Source organism: Fusarium subglutinans (assembly GCF_013396075.1).
Source record: "Fusarium subglutinans strain NRRL 66333 chromosome Unknown NRRL66333_c0000059, whole genome shotgun sequence".
NCBI classification, from domain to species: domain Eukaryota; kingdom Fungi; phylum Ascomycota; class Sordariomycetes; order Hypocreales; family Nectriaceae; genus Fusarium; species Fusarium subglutinans.
Genome location: NW_023502122.1, coordinates 158,151 through 176,354, shown reverse-complemented (window position 1 = coordinate 176,354; position 18,204 = coordinate 158,151). Strand labels below are relative to the sequence as shown.

The following is an 18,204-nucleotide window of genomic DNA, read 5'->3' as shown; positions in this document are numbered from 1 at the left end:
AAGCTTATCCCAAACCTGTACAGAGCATAATTGCAATTGGCTAGTAATCAAGACATTTTCTTCAGCAAGAGTTATTTTTCATCTCGATTCATCGCGATTCCGCGACCAGAATCTTGATCTTTGAGACACGGCAGATGGTGGCTAGTGTCCTGGATCTACAGTAGATTCAATCAACGGCCCGATTACAAAGACATTGCTCGGCCAAAAGCATGCCAGTCAGAGCCGTCGTCTATTAGTTCTATTAGTAATCTTTATTTAGAGGAACCTCGATCTCATTTACTGTCGTGACGCTGGATCTGGTTAGTTCATCGGCCCTGGTCTTAGGGGTTGGTATACTTCATAAGCAGCGTGAACGTCGGGCGTGCTTCCCGTAGCCGAGGTCATCTATTGGAACTTTAGACTGCGGCTCAAGTTCTAAAAATTAAAAAAAAAAAAGAAAAGATTGAAAAGTACGTTTGAATTGTATTTGGGCCAACCTTGCTCACTTCATCGCCTCGCCAAGCGCCCCAACGCACTCCGCTTACAGTCCTCCAAGCTACTGCACCAGCCCTTTCCCTTCCCCGCAAAAAGCTAGTGTCTTGCACGCCAGGCCGCCCTCGGAAATTAGACCTCCCCAAACTAACCAATCTACCATTGTGGCGTGCCTTTGGCTCGGAGAGCTGCACCGTACCTCCACAACAGGAACGGTGCCGGCCAGCCCAGGACGATGAACACCAAGGCAAGCAGGCTATTTCCCCAGCCGTAATCAAGCTTCTGATACATTGCCGGGGCAAAGATAGGAAAGGCAAACCCTGCAATACTCCGAAGAAACTGGGAGGCAGCACTTGCGGAGGCGACATACTTACGGAATGCGTCCATAACATATGCTTGTAGAGCCTGCGTATTGAGGATGATACCACAACCAAAGATGGCGATACCGATGTCTGGGACTATCCAAACAGTATGCCTTTCTGCCGACCAGCCATAGAGAAACAGACCGAGAGGGATCAGGATGGCTCCAGGTAGCATTAGAGGAACACGATACTCAGGTGCCGTGTCGTCGCCAGCTTTCTTCTTGAGATACCCCCAGAGCTTGTCCATCAGAATCGCGCCGCCCTGTGCTGCTACTGTATAACCTATGACTAGGGCAAAGTAATGCAAGCCACTCTCCCATTCTGACTGACCGTACCGTTCAATCCACAGAGTCGCAAACGTGGAGAGAACGATATAGAGGATTCCAAAATTGTAGGCCAGGAATATCGCAATGATTTGCAATATGGGTTGCGTGAAGAGAAGACGAAACGGACGACTCAGCGCCTTGAGCAGAACTGGGCGAAGACTTCGTTCTGAGACAGTCATGTGCTCTGTGAAGTAGGCCCTGCCGGTCTCCTTACGCAAACGGGCAGCTCTCTTCTCCAGCAGAACAACTTCGTAGGTCTCATTGAACACGATTAGAGCGATGACGGCCAAGATCCCATCAAAGATGGAGAGGACCCAGAAGGTCCAGCGCCAACCCACAGTCTGTGTGACCGCACCTCCGATGACGGGCCCAAGCGCCGGACCCAGGAGCGGAATAAAGGTCGAGATAGCGAATGAAGTACCCCTTTCTTCCGCCCGCCACATGTCCGATAGAACCGGGTTCGTCACAGCAAACTCAGCGCTTGCCCCAAGACCCGAGAGAAGACGACTCGCAATCAACAGACCGCTTGACTTGCTGAAACCCGCAACGGTGTTCCAGAGGATGTAGAAGCAGCTAGAGGCCATCCATGTTGGCCGCCGTCCGAATACTTCGGCAAGCGGAGAGAGAACCATGGGTCCAAAGGCGAATGCGAGGACGAATATTGAAAGGAAGATCTGTGTTTCCTCCGCGTCGGTATCCAGATCTTGGGATATTGTCTCGAGAGCTGGAGCGAGCATGGCGCCTGACATGAGAGTGACTAAACCGCCACCGGAGAGCAATAGAGTGATGGCCCATTTGCGCGGCCGGGGCCAGTTGTATGGATGCTCTGGATCGCTGTCTCCGTCCCAAGTTACCTAAACGGCCACGAAAGGTTGATTAGATTACGTGAAACGCACACCGACTGTAGGGGAAATATACCAGTAGCGATTCGGCCTCCGACTTATTTGGTTGGACACTCTCTGATTCGAGTTCATGCGTATCTTGAGCGACTGGGTTGTTGTTGTTGTTGTTGTTGTATTATTTAACGTCCCACTGGGCTTCCCCTAGCCAATCTCCACAAGGAGTAAAGAGACGTGCTAAGCTAGCTAAAATAGGTTATTTTACATGTAGGCCAGGTAACGGCCCACTAAAAATAAGGCTTTATAAGGCCACGCGTCCAAATCATAACAGAATCTTAGCAACTCCTCCGCCCTTCTAATTCTAAAAAGGCCTCATTTCTAGGGCTCAGTCTCCGTCAGCGGAGGCATACAAGCGTAGCTATCGCCGCCCATTTAATCCGATTATTTGGCAGTTAAATCGTCTAAACCTGTTCTTCACGACTGCCGGCAGTCATTTCCTTAGGTATGTTGGCTTGCCCGCTGCCAGTTGACCAGGCGTGCCTTCTTCTAGCGTAAGTTTAGGCCCTATCTAGCGTTGCGGGCAGATCTCTGTGAAAAAGCTCGTTGTCTCTGCAAACTTGATAAAGTCTTGGTGTTTTCTGCCTATTATTCGGTTGATTTCCCTTTGAGGCGCGGGTGCAAGCCGCGGCCTCTTGTTAGGGGCGATCTTTCGACAATAGAAAAGGTGGTTAGGTGATTTCCGCCGCCCGCAGGAGCATTTAAGCAGGGCGTTGTTGTGCTGAAATCTCTCGTGGTAGTCAGCAAAGTCTCCATGGCCTGTTCGGGCCGCCAGCAAATGGCACAGTGAGCGTCTGTAGAGGCTAAGCTCTCCTGGACATTTCAGTGTAGCCTTAAGGCCGAGGTTCTTATAGCTATCAGGGATATTAGTAGTCCACCAGTCCTCGAAATCTTTCTTTGTTCTGGCTTTGGCCTGTCTGCGGATGTAGGCCAGCGTCGGTTGGGCCCCAGGTGATTCTGGAAGTTCGCAGCCGGCTTTAGCTAGGGCATCTGCTCGTTCATTACCTCCAATATCCATATGCCCAGGGCACCATTTGACCCTGATAAGGCCGCGGGCCTGAGATATCTGTTAGAATTTGAGGAATACATCCTGTGAGGAGTCTGAGGCGTTCCGCCGTAACCCTTCAGCTGCTAATGTGTTGTCTAGGCATATAGTTATGCGGTCTTCCGGCCGGGCCAACTGCACAGCTGCTTTGAGGCCTTGCAGGGCGCCTATTGCCTCTATATCGAAGACCTCCGCCTTCCCGAGTCGCCCATTACCTTCGCCAACTGTCAGCCCTGATCGGTGGATTACATATCTGTAGCCCGTGGCCCCGGATGTCAGCTGTAACCCATCGGAGTATACAATTAGGTCTAGGGCATTGGTAGACTGTAGCCAGGCGTTAAAGCCAAGGGCTGCGTGTTTCTTTGGGTAGCTCCCTTTTAGTGGTGGGAGGTATGTGTGCCTTGGTGCCATGAGTTCAGGCCGTGGTGCGGTAGGGAGGAGTTTCTGGGCACACTCAAGCCGTGTTGGACCGCGCGTTTTGTTCCCCCTTGTATCTTTCGGGCTGTTTAGAGTAATAACCAGCGGGTGCCTTTTATCTAGTGCCTGCAGTCGTGCATAAAAGCGTCTTCGTTCCGCCTCCAGTATCTGTTCAGCTGGTGGAATGCCACTTTCTCTGTGCAGTACCGGGGTAGGCGTTGTTCTCCAGACTGGGAGCGTAGCTTGTATTGAGTCCTTGAGGGCGCCTTCTATGAGCTGTATCAGGTGGTTTGCTCTAGTATTAACCTGTGCCCTGCCGTCGTCTCTATCAGCCGCTGCTAATGTGTGCATGTAGTCAACTGTCCTCAGAGTGCTCTTTCCTGCATACCACGCTTCGGATGCGTATGTCGCTATAGGGACCGCACAGGCAAGTGCAGCCCGTCGGACAGCGTCTGGTCGGGGCCCGTGGGCAGTGTTGGAGAAGCCTCAGAGCAGACTAGAGACCGTGCGGGCTTTAGCTGACCACTTCATTACATGGTTGCGGAAGGTAAGCTTCCTGTCAAACCACACGCCGAGCCATCTTATCTCCCCCTCTGCTTTCACTACTCGGCCTTTGTGCGTGATGGTTGGGCTTTCCTTGTGGTGCTTGCGGGTGAAGTGCATTACTTCTGTCTTTTCAGGTCCGAACAGGATACCTCGCTTCTTTCCCTCTTGGATGATTTCAGCTAGGTCATTGGTAGCCAGTTGGGCGGTCTCAGTAAGGGTCTTGCCAATTCGTATCATGGTGGTGTTATCAGCATATCCTAGTCTGGTCGCTGGGGCAATCTTTGTCTTTACTGCCGGGTGTGTGAAGCCTGTGTTCCCTATGCTATAGATCCATGCGATATACAGCATGTACAGGATAGGCGATGCGGGCGAGCCTTGGGGGAGGCCGCAGTTAAGGGGGCGGTAGTCTGTAGTAAAGTCCTGTAGCCTGATCCTTGCTAATCTGTCTGTCATAAAGGAGTGCGTCCATCGAATTATCGGTTCCGGCCAGCCTTGTCGCCTGAGAGCAAGCGCTATTCGGTTCTGCAGGGTTGCATTGAAGGCTCCTTTGATGTTAGCGGTGATTGCAGTGACTACCAGTCCTCGGTTCAGGGCATCTTCTATAATATGCGTGAGGATGGCAGTAAGGTCTGTGGCTAAGCGTTTTGGTAGGGCACCGAATTGGTTGGGGTGCAATACGCCTTGGTTGACCGCAGCGTAGGCCATCCGTTTTGCTATCAGCCTTTCTAGGCCTTTAGAGAGGCAGGAGAGGAGGGCAATTGGTTGCTAGGAGCGAACGTTAGAGAGGTCTCTCTTTCTAACCTTGAGTATCATTACCACTTCTGCTAGCTTGAAAGCCAGTGGGTGGTGTCCGAGTGCAAGGCATCTCTGATACAGCCACAGTACATACTCCTTGATATATGGCCAGATAGCCTTAAGGACGTTGACAGTAACGTTATTAGAGCCTGGGGATGTGTTACCTGTCGAGGTGACCGCCCATGTCATTTCTTCTAGTATGAGTTCCATAGGGAGCTTAATAATCGGAGCAGAGTCGATAGGCACCCACGGGTCAGGTATGTCATCCTCTGCTGTAAATCGATCTAGGATTGCAGAGCGCAGTGCTTCTGTCTTCTCTAGCAGGCTAACGTGTGCTTTCCCTTCATATTCAATAGGTAGCGCTTGTGCTTGGTTCTTTGGTTGGGTCCAGCGCATAATAGGCCAGATGTCCTTCGGTTCCTGGATATTGTTAATAATAGTGGTTCTGCTACTCCTTTTAGCTTTCCGTACTTCCCTTCGGAAGGCTACTTGTGCTAGCTGGACTTCTTTACTAAAGCCTAGTAGTTGCTCTCGCCGGAGTTCTCGGTGCAGCTTGTACTGCTTGTCGCATCGTTTGTTCCACCACTTCGTGTGCGGCAGGTTCTTCCGGGGCGTTCGGCCTACATTGTTAACTGCCCCTGAGATTAGGTCTTGTAGCGCGGCTGCTGCAGTGTCAAGTTCTTCCTGTATGTCCCCTTTATCCGGAAGCAGCCAAACGTTATCTCGTACCATGCCTACCACGCGCTGTGTATCCTCCTCATTGGAGATGGTGAATCTCGTTGGTTAAGGGGGCTCAGGTCGCGCTACTGGTAGTGTGACGGCGATGGTGTAGTGGTCAGAGCTAGTGGCCAGGTGGCCTTCAATGGTCGCCGAGGCTCCCAGGATATTTGACCATGCCAGGTCTATAGTGTTGCTATGTGGGTTAGTAGGTTCGTTTAGGGGGTTGAGGAGCGTGAGCCCTTCGTTTTCTGCCCATTTGGCGATGTCATTTCCTCTATCCCTCGTCTCTGCAGCCTGCCACGAGTAGTGTATGGCGTTAAAGTCACCTAGGATAACGGCCTTATTATTGATAGGTCTTGCCATTAGTATATCTAGTGCTTCGTTCGTTCGGGGTTCGCGGTAGAAGTTAGTAAGGGATATGTCCCCTATTCGTACCGTAACTATGTCTCTGCTAAGCTTGTAGTCAAGTTGTTCCCCCATTAGCTGGCTGGTGTTAAGGGTATATGTTACGACCCTGGGTCTCTCTGTCAGGTCCTTCCAGTGGTGAACTGGAGTGTACATGCTGTATGCAGCGTGTTTCTTTGTCTTGCACTCTCCTCCTATAATAAAGGTCTACGGCTCCTGCAGCATAATAACATTATAGCTATTGCTATGTGCTAGGGCGAGTGCTATGTCGTGTGACGGCCCGCTTCTGCCAACGTTCGCTTGAAAGACTGTGATAGGTTATCTGTCTTTCCGTCGGCGTGTCCCTCTTGACGCACTTATTGCGCGTAGGGGGTTGGTGTTGTCGGGGGACCTGCTTGTCTGCGTGTCTGCAGGTCAGTGATCGGGGATGATCTTCTGTGTCGGATAGCGGTGGCTGGTGTTGACGATGCGACCTCCGGGTTGGCCATTTTGAAGAGCCTGTGTCCTTCCTGTCGCAGTTTATGCAGTTCTTTCTTGCTGAGTCTTCTGGTTGTGCCCTGAGGGGTTCTGCGGGGCTTCGCTGGGCAGTCTTTGAAGTCTGCCCTGTGTGGTCCCCGGCAGTTGGCGCATTGGATGGTGTCAGGGTATTGGCATACTTCGTTATCGTGTTCCGTTCGTCTACAATTCTTGCACCTAGGGGTCCTAGTACAGTTAAATGAGGAGTGGTACTCCCAGCAGTTGTCGCACTGTTAGGGTCGGGTGTTTCTGGTCAGGGCTCTTGAAAGTTGGCTAGTGCCGAAGAGCGTGAAGCGGGTTCGTGGTTTCTGGGTGAAGGAGGCGATGATGCCTGCTTTTCCGGTGGTCTCGTCGGATTTTCTCGTGATCTGCGCTCTTACGGGCTTGAGGCCTGTCTGGGCTTCGATTTCCATCTCGATGCGCTTTGTTAGGTCGATTCTCTTGTTGCCAATGAGTACGTTCGTGGGCACATTTTCAATGATATAGGTGTGCCATTTGCTTGATTCCTCCACAGCGTCTGCGCCTATCTGGGATATGATATCACCTGCCATGTTCAGGAGGGTGTTCTTCACGGTGGTGCTGGCAGGTCTGACTGCCTATCCGCTTCTGACTTGTTTTGCGTACGGAATGTCAGCGGTTGTAATTCCGCACACTTTTGCGAGCTTGTCCCGGATAGCGTACGGTTCCCAGCTCTACGCAGGGGACTGGCCTTCTAGCCGGATAAAGACACGGTGGTCAGTGCTCGTGTCGTTCTCGCGTGTCAGGGGCTTGATCGTAGTCGCGCCTTGTTTCTGGGGGTTGTTGGTTATCCCATTTGTCTGTCGTTTGAGGATTCCCGCGTAGTTGGTGGTATCCCTCTTTGCCGGCTTTGGCGCCATGGCTGCCTTATCCTGTGACTTTGTCCAGTAGGTGATTAGGCCTTGTGCCAGAGTATCGGTATACTGTTTGGCGTGGTCTCCCATGCTCTCGTAGGTGTTCCTGACACTGTCAATGGCCTTGCAGAAGGCTGCGAAGATGTCTAGTTCGGTTTCTATCTTGGCACGAATGTTCGCGGCGTGGTTACGGCCCGCGAGGTAGATTTCGTTGTTGGCAGTTGCGCCGATGTCGTTATTCCCTCCCGTGGTGTCCATGTATTCGAAGACATCGCTACTGGGTGGGCTTGGGGCTCTCGCGGTAGGCCCGTTGGGTTTGCTTACGGTGACTCGAGGCGTGGTAACTTCGTTTTGTCGCTTGCCGCGTGGGGTGGCGGGAGCCGCGTCGTGGTTATCGTGTTGGGGGATTGTCGCATCTGAGAGAAGATGCTCCTGTCCCGCGAGCTAGGCGTTTCGAGCAATGGATTGCAGATCGTAAGGCGTCCGCTGTCTAAGGTCAAAAAGGCTGCCTGCCGATGCGCCTGCCACAGGCGGGGGCATCGTGAGGGCGTCTGGATAGTTGGTTTGGTTCTGTATTTTGGTGTTGCTAATAGCTTCCTTGGCAAAAGGTGCCAAGAAAGTGGTATGTAGGAGGGAAGTGTTGAGCGACTGGGTTCACTGGAGCTTTCTTGTTCTGTAGGGTAGTCATCATAGGGACTAAGTATGCTACGAACAGGATATGTAGATATGATGCGATCGTAAGAGATGGTAAAAGGAGAGGTATTAAGACAAAATCCGAGATTGTGCTTCTGCTATTCCTCGTTTCCAATCCCGTTCTTTACCGTTTTGTACCTGGAAGAGCTCTTCGATATAAATACTTACATGTCGTCGATGGGACTTTTGTTTGGGACCTCGCGAGCTCGGTCCGAGCCTGCTTTACATTGGAGGGATGACTCCTTGCAAGGTTACTGTAACAGACGATTGTAGGACACTCGGCTTGGAAACTCGGCTTGGGATGTGGCGGCTTCGGCTTGGGGAATGACTAGGGGGCTCGGATTTAAGACAAGCACTCGGACGTGGCATGGGGGTCTAGGGTGGCAGTGACAAGACTTTCGATAAGGAATCTTCGGTTTAACGGCACAGCTTGGTGCGGAGTATTGTTCGGACACCGAGGCTGTGACAACCGGTGATGTATTGAGTGATGATCAAAAACGTACATTTATACGAAAATTCTCATTGATCAGACGGCCGCCATATCCTCGATGGTCGTGTACGGCTGCATCCTAGAATTAATCGCGGGCTTGGCTTCCCCTGGTGCGGACAGGTGAGCCTTGACGCCGCTTGGTCTACTGCATTCAGTCGCCATACCTGCCAGAAATCCTTTAACTTTTCGCCCGTTTATAGAGGGTGGCCTTTGAATACAGCTGATGTGGATCGGGCCATGCCTCGCCGGTCTTCCAATTGGCATTGGATTTGTCTTTCTCTACAATTCTTTCAACAACTATATCGTAGATGCATATCAGCATACAGCTGCTTCAGCGCTTGTTCGTTCGATTTGGGGTGGATCGACAGTTTTGTTCACCACGCAGATGTACGTCGATAGCCGCCATGTATAACCCTCAAGCAGACATTGACCAAGCGAATAGGTATCATAACCTGAATCCCCGATGGGCCTCATCTCTGCTCGGCTTCATTGCTTTAGCTTGCTGCTTCATTCCCATTGTCTTCTATAGATACGGGGCCGCCATTCGCAAGCACTCGAAGTTTGCATACTCGGGGGAATAGTCAGACAAGTATCGCTCCGAGGTTCAAGGTCAACCTGGGCCATTTTCGCGGACTGGGAGACAAGAAATGGATGGCACCAACAGTAATGGATCAAGGTGTTGTCCACTTTTCAGAAGCTGACCTAAGCCATGAACAGCCAGACAACGACAAGTAGAATAAAATAGAAAATGCCTAGATAACTATAGGGAATAGACCAGACCGTTGAGAACCCCTCTCACCCTGGACTTGTGTTTGATGCGCGTGTTGTTATTTCGGCTGCTGGATGACCTCCAACGCTCCGACGCTACGAGACCTGGCGTATCAGGGCGTCCATGCTTGTCATGGAATGTGGACCTACGGACCTCCCATTTACACTCGGAAGCTACGTATCGTGATCAAGCCGACGAAACTACCTTTTGATCTCCGGAACCGAAGAGTTAATCAAGAGTTTTATCTCTGTAAGACATCACCATCGTGCCAAGAACAAGGAATACCAATAATACACTTTCAGAAAGGAAATTCCCAGGAAAACGGCGACTCCGCACTCGACACGTGCATGCGCAGGCTGTAAGGCCAAGAAGCTTCGGTGCCTTATGAGTGATAGCCCGCCTTGGGGTTGTCAGAGGTAAGCATAACAGCATCGCCACGCAGTGCTGCTCGACACATCCAATACTGACTGCTAAGTTTATAAAGGTGCATAGAGAAGTAATTGGACTGCGTGATGCCCCGAATCACGTCCACGGTGACGTAAGAAGAAAGGTTAGATCGTCTTGTTCACTCTCAAGGCAATTTATTTCTAACAATTCTCCTCCTTAGTCTATGAATCAAAACTTGACCGGCTAGAGCGGGACATCGGGAGGGTCATATCGTTACTCTCATATCACTACTTGGTTAGTAAACGACGACTTTTGCCAAGCTTAACCTGCTTACCATCGTATGAAGGTGTTCTATAATGACTCGGCAGTCGAGTCCGTTGATCTACAACGACTATTTATACACTAAGTTCTGTCCGCTGATTTAAGGTCTCAGCCACAAGTCTCAACTGCAAGACTGTTTATACACATGTACCCAGTCCCTCGCTACCGCGAAGGAAACACCGTCGGATCTAGACCTTGTCTTCCACCTTGATGCCGCTCGTGAGGTCGAGAGAGCACATACTTGCTTCAGCTACACGGACATCAGGCAGACTCACTTCATGAGTGAGCAGGAAATAAAGGTTTACCTGCATGCATTCTCAATCAAAGTGTAGGATTGGCGAATTCGCTTTCTATCTTTACTCACCTAAGATCGTGAGTACAATATTTAAACGTGCCCGGCAGCGAAAAAGCCTAGTTAACCACCCGTCAGCCTGCCAACAAATTTGACCTTGGCTCTTAGAAGCTTTTGTGAGGGAATTGTGTCTATCTGGAATGGCTCGAAGTACTGGTTTCTCCATGACCCGCATCCGCATTCTTATGGACATGCTCCTAAACACAAAAAGCTATTTCGATGCATTCCTATCCATTCCTCCAGAAGACGTCCCTTGCCTGCCATCCTCACATTGGGCTCTTTTGTCGCATTCCATTCTTCTTACAGCGGCGATATCTCTATCGACACAGACCCCAGGATGGAGCATTAAATCGGCACGCTGTTATAAAGCTCAAGATGTATATTGATGCTATATCGCTTCGAGTGAGGGATCTCTCCTCAGAGATGGGTTCTTCGGAACTTCTACGGAACTGGTATGGCGACGCACTCGGCGGCTGGGAAGCGATCTATGGACATGATTGCCGCCTATACGGTTAAGCTCAAGACGCGTTATCCTACCGCAGGTCAAGAGTGATTATCCGAGACAGAGTCATACCCGCAATCGGCTCCCTCACACGTCTCGCACCAGGCAGTGGAGAGTGATGATCTTGGTCCTCAAAGTACTCCTTTGGTCAGCTTCAGGGAGACCCTAGTCAAAAGTACATAGCTGAGAACTCTATGAGACCTCAAAGCGAACTTGAGGCCTTTGACCTTTTTGCAGATACTGGGCTATGGATTGTCCCAGACTTTAATTACCTATAACTAAGCTCTCTGTGCTGGTTTTGACTGGAATCAACACATTTAGCTTAGCTCCCCAAATACTGGGTCTTCTGATCAGGCAGCAACATGCATGTTGAAAGTGCAACAATGAACTAATTGGTCTTACATGCATTCGCTCTTCTGCATGAATGTACTTAAATGGCCATGAAAACCCCTCATTTTCAGCCCCATGTCAGAGTCCTCTTCCTCATCTCTCATCAGTATGTCAAGCCATAATTCGGCCATCGTCTATCCCAGTGTTCCTCCAACTGAAGAGGATCCGCGGGCTCGTATCAATGTCATGATTGACATCTTTAACGCGGGCCTGTCATCTCGCGCGAGCGGCAAGCTAGACAGAGGCTTGTACCACGAGATCTTCACCGCATACAAGCTCGTCCAGGACTATAAGATCATGCATGGCAGCCAGATCTCCAGACCCCTCACTGATGCAGAAAAGCGAGATGGTCTGAATGGCAGCTCGCAAATGATCACTGTTCCTTTGCAGGGCAACAAGTACCGAGAGCTGGACATGGTCTACAACGAAGGCGGGACTACTTACATCGTCGAGGCTAAGAACACCAAGACCGTTGATCACAGCCAGCTCCAGCCCAATATTCAATTGGCACAGCAAATCCAAGGAGCCTTGGTGTATGCGATCGGCGAAAAGGATGGTCAGGAACGGGCTCTCAAAGAGGCATATAAAAAGCTCCAAGATCAACACCAGTCCAGCAGTACTGGAAGCTTCCCTCCTTTGAATGTCCTGCGAATTCCTGACAAAGTTTCTAACATCATGTCGGATAACAAGCCGATGAGTCTGCTGTCGCTCTCTTCCACGTTTCAGGTTTCCCAGTTCAACATTGCTGAGGTCACAGGGGAGTTTGATCACGAAGAACGTGGGTTTTCCTTATTTAGATAGGGCGACGGTTATTAGTGAGAGTCACACGCCCCTTTAGAAATATAGAGGTGAATTTACATATCAATTGACACTATATCTCAATTTATCGTTGCCTTGATTCCAATCACTCAGAGAAAGGAGACCTGCCGCTTCATCTCCAGGGCATCCTCGGGAGCGAGTTCCATGCAGTTGTCATGAGCCTCCATACGATCCCCCAGTGTACTTTAACCAGCTCCAAAAGAGTACGGGCGCTGTTACGTTGTCCCACGAACCACGCGACGCCGATGACCAGGGCATAGGTAAGGAGAGGCATGATAATAAAGCTATTGCGAAAGGCTGAAGGCTCTGGTACCATATCACTGCCTGCTGCTGGGTTGTTCAAGAACGGTAAAGCCCAAAACGTCTGCTTTGTTAGCTGTGTTATTGGACTCCTATTCTACGCGTCACATACCGCCAAGAAGCTGACCGGCGTGAAGAGTACCGTAACAACGGTGAAGACATAGATTGCCTGATTCAACGCCATTGCCTTAGTTGACTCTCGAAGAGATGTGGCATTAAAAAGCTGTAAAAAAAGTATTAGCAACACCCCGTAATAGTAGCAGGTGGTATGGACATACACCATCTCGAAGACTGTTAATCTCCTCGTGTTTCTTTTGAACCCGACTTTTAGTCGCGTTAGTAAGTTCATTCACATAACGAATGGCGACCTCGAAAGATCTGTCTGATCTATTCTTATCCTCCCACATAGATGCCTGTAACAGAACCGGATCTTTGAACATGTCTTCAACAGTTGACTGAACCTCATCTAACCACTCATCGATAATTCTGAGTGTCTGAAGAGCAACAAAGTAGTCCTTTGAACGTTTGAAAGAGTTGTCAAACATGAGTTCCTCCACGTTTTTCAACTCATCCAAGTCTTCTAGCTGTTAGGAATGTTAGTAGGGTCCCATAGCTGGTCAGAACGGAGAGGCCGGTGCATCTTCCAATTCACCTTGACATGGACGAGCTTATCTATGGTGCTTAGGGTCTCCCCCCATGCATCCATACACATCTTAAACACTCTACATATCTCCAGTAGATAGTATGTAAGGGGGTTTACCTCGTTCGGTTGAGGGAACATATAGCCTTTCCAAAACATGTTAACATCAAATTGCTGATCAGGGGATTTGATGTCTGTAATCTGCTCATCCTGAACAATGAGTATGCTGAAGAGTTCTGGGGCTTTCTTCAGAACACGAAAGCTAACGACAGCTCGCTTTTCTTGCAGGACAGTTTCCTCTGGCCCGTGTTGCAGCGTCACTGCTTGCCGCTTGCTACACAGACAATCTATCATAACGCTTCGGTAGTGGCGCAGCGGGCTAAAATACCGAATTTGCCAATGGATGGTATTATGTAAGTCATGGTGGGATTCCACGCTGTATCTGCCTCGAAACTCTGTGGAAAGAAATGAAGTGGATTTCCCAAACTTCAAGTCATATATTTCACTTCTTGATAATCGGAAGGGCTCCTCGAGGCTTAACGCGCATGCAAGAACGGATATGGGAAAGCCTTGAACTCCCTTTTTGAACTTATTCAACGAACAGTAACTAGTAAAAGCGCTCAGCGAACACGTCCTGCATATAGGCCAGCTAAGCCATGAGAAATTGTTCGTCTTTCTTTTACTTACACGATCTTTCCTTTGAATCTATGCCTGAAATCTGAGTACGAGCTTTCAACCGTGCCAGGAACTCGCTGTTACGGTCAGTTCACATGCAAGAGCAGGGACACATGAAACACACTTGCTGTAGCTTATTTATAGCTGCGAAACACCACTCAAGCCATATTCTTTCAATGGTATAGTATGGTGTGTCTTGATACCGAAAGCGTGGCCACGAATGTGATGACAGGTGAGCTTGGACGTTGGTCCTGACGCCATCACTTTCGATTATGTATTGCCTTTGCCCTGCGACATCCCGACTTTTGGGTCAAGCACCGCCAATGTAATTGTCGCTCCAGTCAAATGGTTCTGGAATTTCGCTCCAATCGAGATTTCGCATCAATCTGGACTGATAGCCACTTATGTTTTCAGCATCACCCCCTGACCCGAAACGATCTAGAATGCCACGAAATCGATGGGCTTGATGTAGCTTGTCAATCAGCAAGGCCCTGATCATAGAGAGGATAGCTTCGTCAGTCAGGTCAGCCGGCACATTTTGATGGACAATATCCTGATTCGGGTGGCTCCGAGGATCCGTGTTACCCTCTACTTCCAGTCCTATAGACCCTAGAACATAATTCTCATTAGGGGATGATTGCGTACTTTGACCTGTATAAGCAGGCTCCTGTAATGGCGAACTACCATCTTGGTCGTTGTCATTGTCAGTGTCGGCTTGTGGAGGTCCCAATTCTGCCACATCGTTGCTCGTCTCGGGTGCTTTTCCTTCCCGGATAGCTTCTCTCGACTCAAGTTCAATCTCCACTATTTCTTTACTTAAGGGCGGGTAGTCTTGAGATTCGTTTGACATCGTCGGCTGCAAACTGAAATGTTTGTAATATGGAGAGTAACAATCAAAATGAATTATTCGAGAGCAACATGAGTGTTTATCCAGCGGCCTTTTGCAAGCATGATCTGACTTGCGTTTTCCAGTTTCTGCGGGGGGGGGATGTGCCGTGGAGGTGAATGTTTTTAGGCGCCTGCGTAACAACCCTGCCCTCAGCTCATGCAGCACAGCAAAGATTTCAGCCAATTGCTACACATTCGATACGCACTTCATCACAAATGCGCCTTGGCCTTGCTCGCGATTGGCACAACGCATCCGCCAGCGGGACCTATCACTTCAATTCTCATGCAGCTCCCCAAGATTCTTGGCAATGTCAATCGCGGGATTAGAAGAAGAGACTCCGGGTCCAGGTACGAAAGCTTGACTATCAAAAGCTTTAATTATCGCTGTATCTATCTACAATCTGGAAACAAGTGAGATAAGAACATTTATACCTGTAGCTCCTGTAACGCCCCAACCAACACCTTTGTAATATTCCTCGACATCTCCGATTTCTTCCCCAGACACCAAAGGGCTCTAATACAATACTCTGCCCTTCTCAAGCTATCCTGAAAGTCTTCACTGTCATGCCCCAACAAATCCCCCTCATGCTGCTGAAAATCATCTGCCATGTCCAAGTGAAACAAACAGGCTTTCGTAAATCCCCTAATAAGGATGACAGTCCAAGGCTCCGTCAATAAGGGTCCTTCACTAACTGCAAAGTGGTAGTCTGGCAGCTGGGCCGCGTTTATACCGGCTTCTTGGAATAGGCGCGGTGTAGTTACTTGAGCGAGGTCGGCAAGTTCAATGGCGCTTGCTTTGCGGATACGTGCTGCGACGTTACCGCTGAGTCTCTTTTGGCGTGCTTGGTCGAGGCCGTAGTTGTTCTTGTCGATGAACTCGAGAACATCTGCTAGCATTAGGGCGCCGAGATGCCATGGTACTGCGATGCAGAAGAACCAACTTCTAATCCGTGGCGGGACCGTATCGTAGTGTCTAATGAGGTCTCGGAAGAAGGCTCCGTGTGTCATGTTCCAGTAACGGTATAGGAGAGTGGTTTGTTGGATGATATCTTCAATTGCTTGGGGACACTCTCGTTTTCGCAGGGCGTTCTGAAGATATGACAGATGACGATAGATTAGAATCTTGACAGGTGCTGACTTGGCAACCATTTGCATCGCGTCGTCATAGGAGCATGGCCATCGTGTTCCGACTGTTGGTTTGGCCGCATCATCTTGAATGAAGAGTTCCATTTCCCATCGTTGACTCCCTCGCCGATTCTTTTGTGCTGCTCGCATACTATCTGCCAGTATTTGGTCAGCATCTTCATGCTGGCAATCCTCATCAGCCAGAGCCACTGGCCTTTCATTCATCGATGAAGAGACTGTGTCAAACATGACAGCAAGCCAGTAAAGAAGCCCAATCGTACGTCTGTTTTCTTCTGTCAACCGCCGAGGAGCATGCTTTTTACTCGTCTCCATGAAGCCAGATTCACTAGCTTCAAACCTGAACTTGAGTGCATGGATCTTTCTCGTTGCCCGCTCCAGATAGATATGAGGTCCTTCCCGAGACATAATCTCGATAATCTCTGGCATCGCGTTCTCTTTGATGCCTTTGCTACTTTTTCCTTTTTTGGACCCAAAGGACTTCTGTTGGTACTCATCACTAGCCCAAGGCTTTTGTGTCAAACCAAAGATGAGTTCAGCGTATATAACACGATAAGACTCGACATCAACGACGTCTTGAAGTGCCCTCTTTGCTTGTTCCCACACTGACCGCTGTAAACTCTCCTCAAACTCTTGATTCAGAGCGTCTGCCAAGTCATCTGCTTCAGCGGCAATGTCGTTCGCCCCCATGGAGAACCTTTCTTGCCGACGGTTGCCCTGTGCCCATTGTGTTGTGAACGCCATTATGACTAGGTCCAATACTCGAGATGCTGCTTGGCTTTCCGACCGAGTCAGGTTGATTAGCCGCGCTGATTGGGCTGCTCGATCTAGTTCCACGACACGACGATACATTCTATTCGACCAAGCAGCGCCCCATTCTGGCGGAAGATTCGGATTGTGACGGGAAGGTCCTGGAGTTGCACCCACTTTGGGTTCTGGTGCTGGACTAGTACGAGCGACAACTTGTAGCTTGTATGGGCAGTTCTCCTCAGCTAGCCAACATGCAAGGTTATTCTCAAGTACGTCATGATAGATCTGAAGAAGACTCTCGGTGATCATGTATCGATTGGAGGTCTGCATAATGAGAGAGTCGCTGGTGAATGGTGAAGGCGAGAAGTTGGGATATCCAGACCAGTCGTTGGAGGGTAGGCGGGCCCTGCGCTTCACCTGAACGGCGTTATGTCTGTTGGCTGGAGATTCTATGGATGACAGCGTGTCGAGAGGGGCTGAATTAAAATCTGAGAAGTCCAAATCCCAGAGATTATTGATGTCAAAGTCTTGTGAGCCTGAATAAGATGTCGAGTTGTCCAGCGCGTCAGTCGCCGCATGTGAAGTCTGCTTTGTGAGTTCAGGTAGCCCTTCGTCAACAGCCTCCTGTGCTACTGTCTGCGAAGCACTCTCTGGACTAGAGAAGCTCATTGCGAGACTCTGGGCATCGAGGGCTGGGTCCATAGACAGAAAGGAAGGGACATCTGTATTGACGAAGGGGTTGTTCCAGGACAGGCCTTGGCCTGGTGTTGAGTCCTGAATCATCTGCAGCATATTTGCTGTGGTGATTTCGCAGTATTTTGCGTTGAGTGAGGGGGCAGTAGTGGTGGCGGGAGACTCATTGCGCTTCCTCTTGCTCTGAGCGCTATCGTTGGAGGTGCTTGTAATGCTTGACCCTGTCTCACTCACTCGAGACCTTGATCGAGTCTTGCCCCATTGTGGGTTCAGACTACAAACCTTCTTGGTTCTGATACAGTACGAGCAGGATTTGAGTCCAGGTTCCGATCCTCCATCTAACAAAGCGACATGGTTAATGCCTGGTCTCGAGGATGGTAGCATGCATGGCTAGAACTTACAGATTTGCGACCCAGAAGTGGGCGACGTTGCATCAGGTGAAACTGCCGGCTTCTCATTGCGAATGTACCCATCGCACGCCTTCTTGCTCTTCCTGCAGTGGTCGCAGGAGTGGTTTTGCCTCCGAACCTTCGGTTCCGACATGCTGCACCAGAGAATAGACGTCTACTACCAGGATGATAAAAGAGGGGCTGAGATCCCAACAGCTTGGGTAGAGATAGTGCAAGGTGAGAGTCAGTGGAGAAAGAATAGAGGAAAGAAACAAGATGAGAGAAACTGGTCCATAGATATTCAGGGCCGTTCCACCGACCTGCCCTCTTTCCCCGCACGGCGCTAGCCCTTTTGCGAGTCGACGACATCGTTAGTGGAAGCCTCTGCAATTGGTGTGAGTGTTATTGGTTAGTTGGTTGGTTTAGTGGACTTGAGTGTACCCCAGTCCTTGCGGGGAATGGGATGGGGGTGGATCACGCAAACAAATTGTCGGAACTGATACCTTTTGTCCGTGGACGGCATTTGAGAATGGATGTGATGATACAGTGCAACTATTTTTTATTCTTCGAGAGGAGGATCGTAGCATGAAACTCAATTCTGATCCTTGAGGGTTGACTTGCATCACTACACT

The 18,204-nt window shown here is 49.8% G+C and overlaps 5 protein-coding genes across 5 annotated transcripts; 1 reads left to right on the top strand and 4 right to left on the bottom strand.

Annotated features, from left to right (window-relative positions):
• Positions 1-627: 627 nt before the first annotated feature.
• On the bottom strand, positions 628-1,896 carry FSUBG_5862 (major facilitator superfamily transporter; the record flags this gene model as incomplete). Its single annotated transcript, XM_036684004.1, has 1 exon — positions 628-1,896. The coding sequence occupies one exon, from the start codon at positions 1,894-1,896 to the stop codon at positions 628-630; it is 1,269 nt and encodes a 422-aa protein (XP_036538646.1).
• Positions 1,897-4,003: 2,107 nt separating this feature from the next.
• Positions 4,004-5,941, bottom strand: FSUBG_5861 (endonuclease reverse transcriptase; the record flags this gene model as incomplete). The annotated part of the gene is made up of 4 exons (XM_036684003.1): positions 4,004-4,828; positions 4,880-5,278; positions 5,330-5,602; positions 5,666-5,941. 4 exons carry the CDS (start codon positions 5,939-5,941, stop codon positions 4,004-4,006), a joined length of 1,773 nt encoding a protein of 590 aa, XP_036538645.1.
• A 791-nt stretch (positions 5,942-6,732) lies between these two features.
• On the bottom strand, positions 6,733-7,911 carry FSUBG_5860 (endonuclease reverse transcriptase; the record flags this gene model as incomplete). Its single annotated transcript, XM_036684002.1, has 3 exons — positions 6,733-7,087; positions 7,196-7,815; positions 7,900-7,911. The coding sequence occupies 3 exons, from the start codon at positions 7,909-7,911 to the stop codon at positions 6,733-6,735; spliced, it is 987 nt and encodes a 328-aa protein (XP_036538644.1).
• Positions 7,912-11,350: 3,439 nt separating this feature from the next.
• On the top strand, positions 11,351-12,076 carry FSUBG_5859 (uncharacterized protein; the record flags this gene model as incomplete). The annotated part of the gene is made up of 1 exon (XM_036684000.1): positions 11,351-12,076. The coding sequence occupies one exon, from the start codon at positions 11,351-11,353 to the stop codon at positions 12,074-12,076; it is 726 nt and encodes a 241-aa protein (XP_036538643.1).
• Positions 12,077-12,183: 107 nt separating this feature from the next.
• FSUBG_5858 (regulatory alcR) lies at positions 12,184-17,726 on the bottom strand (the record flags this gene model as incomplete). Its single annotated transcript, XM_036683999.1, has 12 exons — positions 12,184-12,277; positions 12,328-12,458; positions 12,507-12,617; positions 12,673-12,978; positions 13,155-13,368; positions 13,722-13,786; positions 13,834-13,879; positions 14,138-14,309; positions 14,355-14,565; positions 15,291-17,475; positions 17,527-17,545; positions 17,585-17,726. The coding sequence occupies 12 exons, from the start codon at positions 17,724-17,726 to the stop codon at positions 12,184-12,186; spliced, it is 3,696 nt and encodes a 1,231-aa protein (XP_036538642.1).
• Positions 17,727-18,204: the final 478 nt, after the last annotated feature.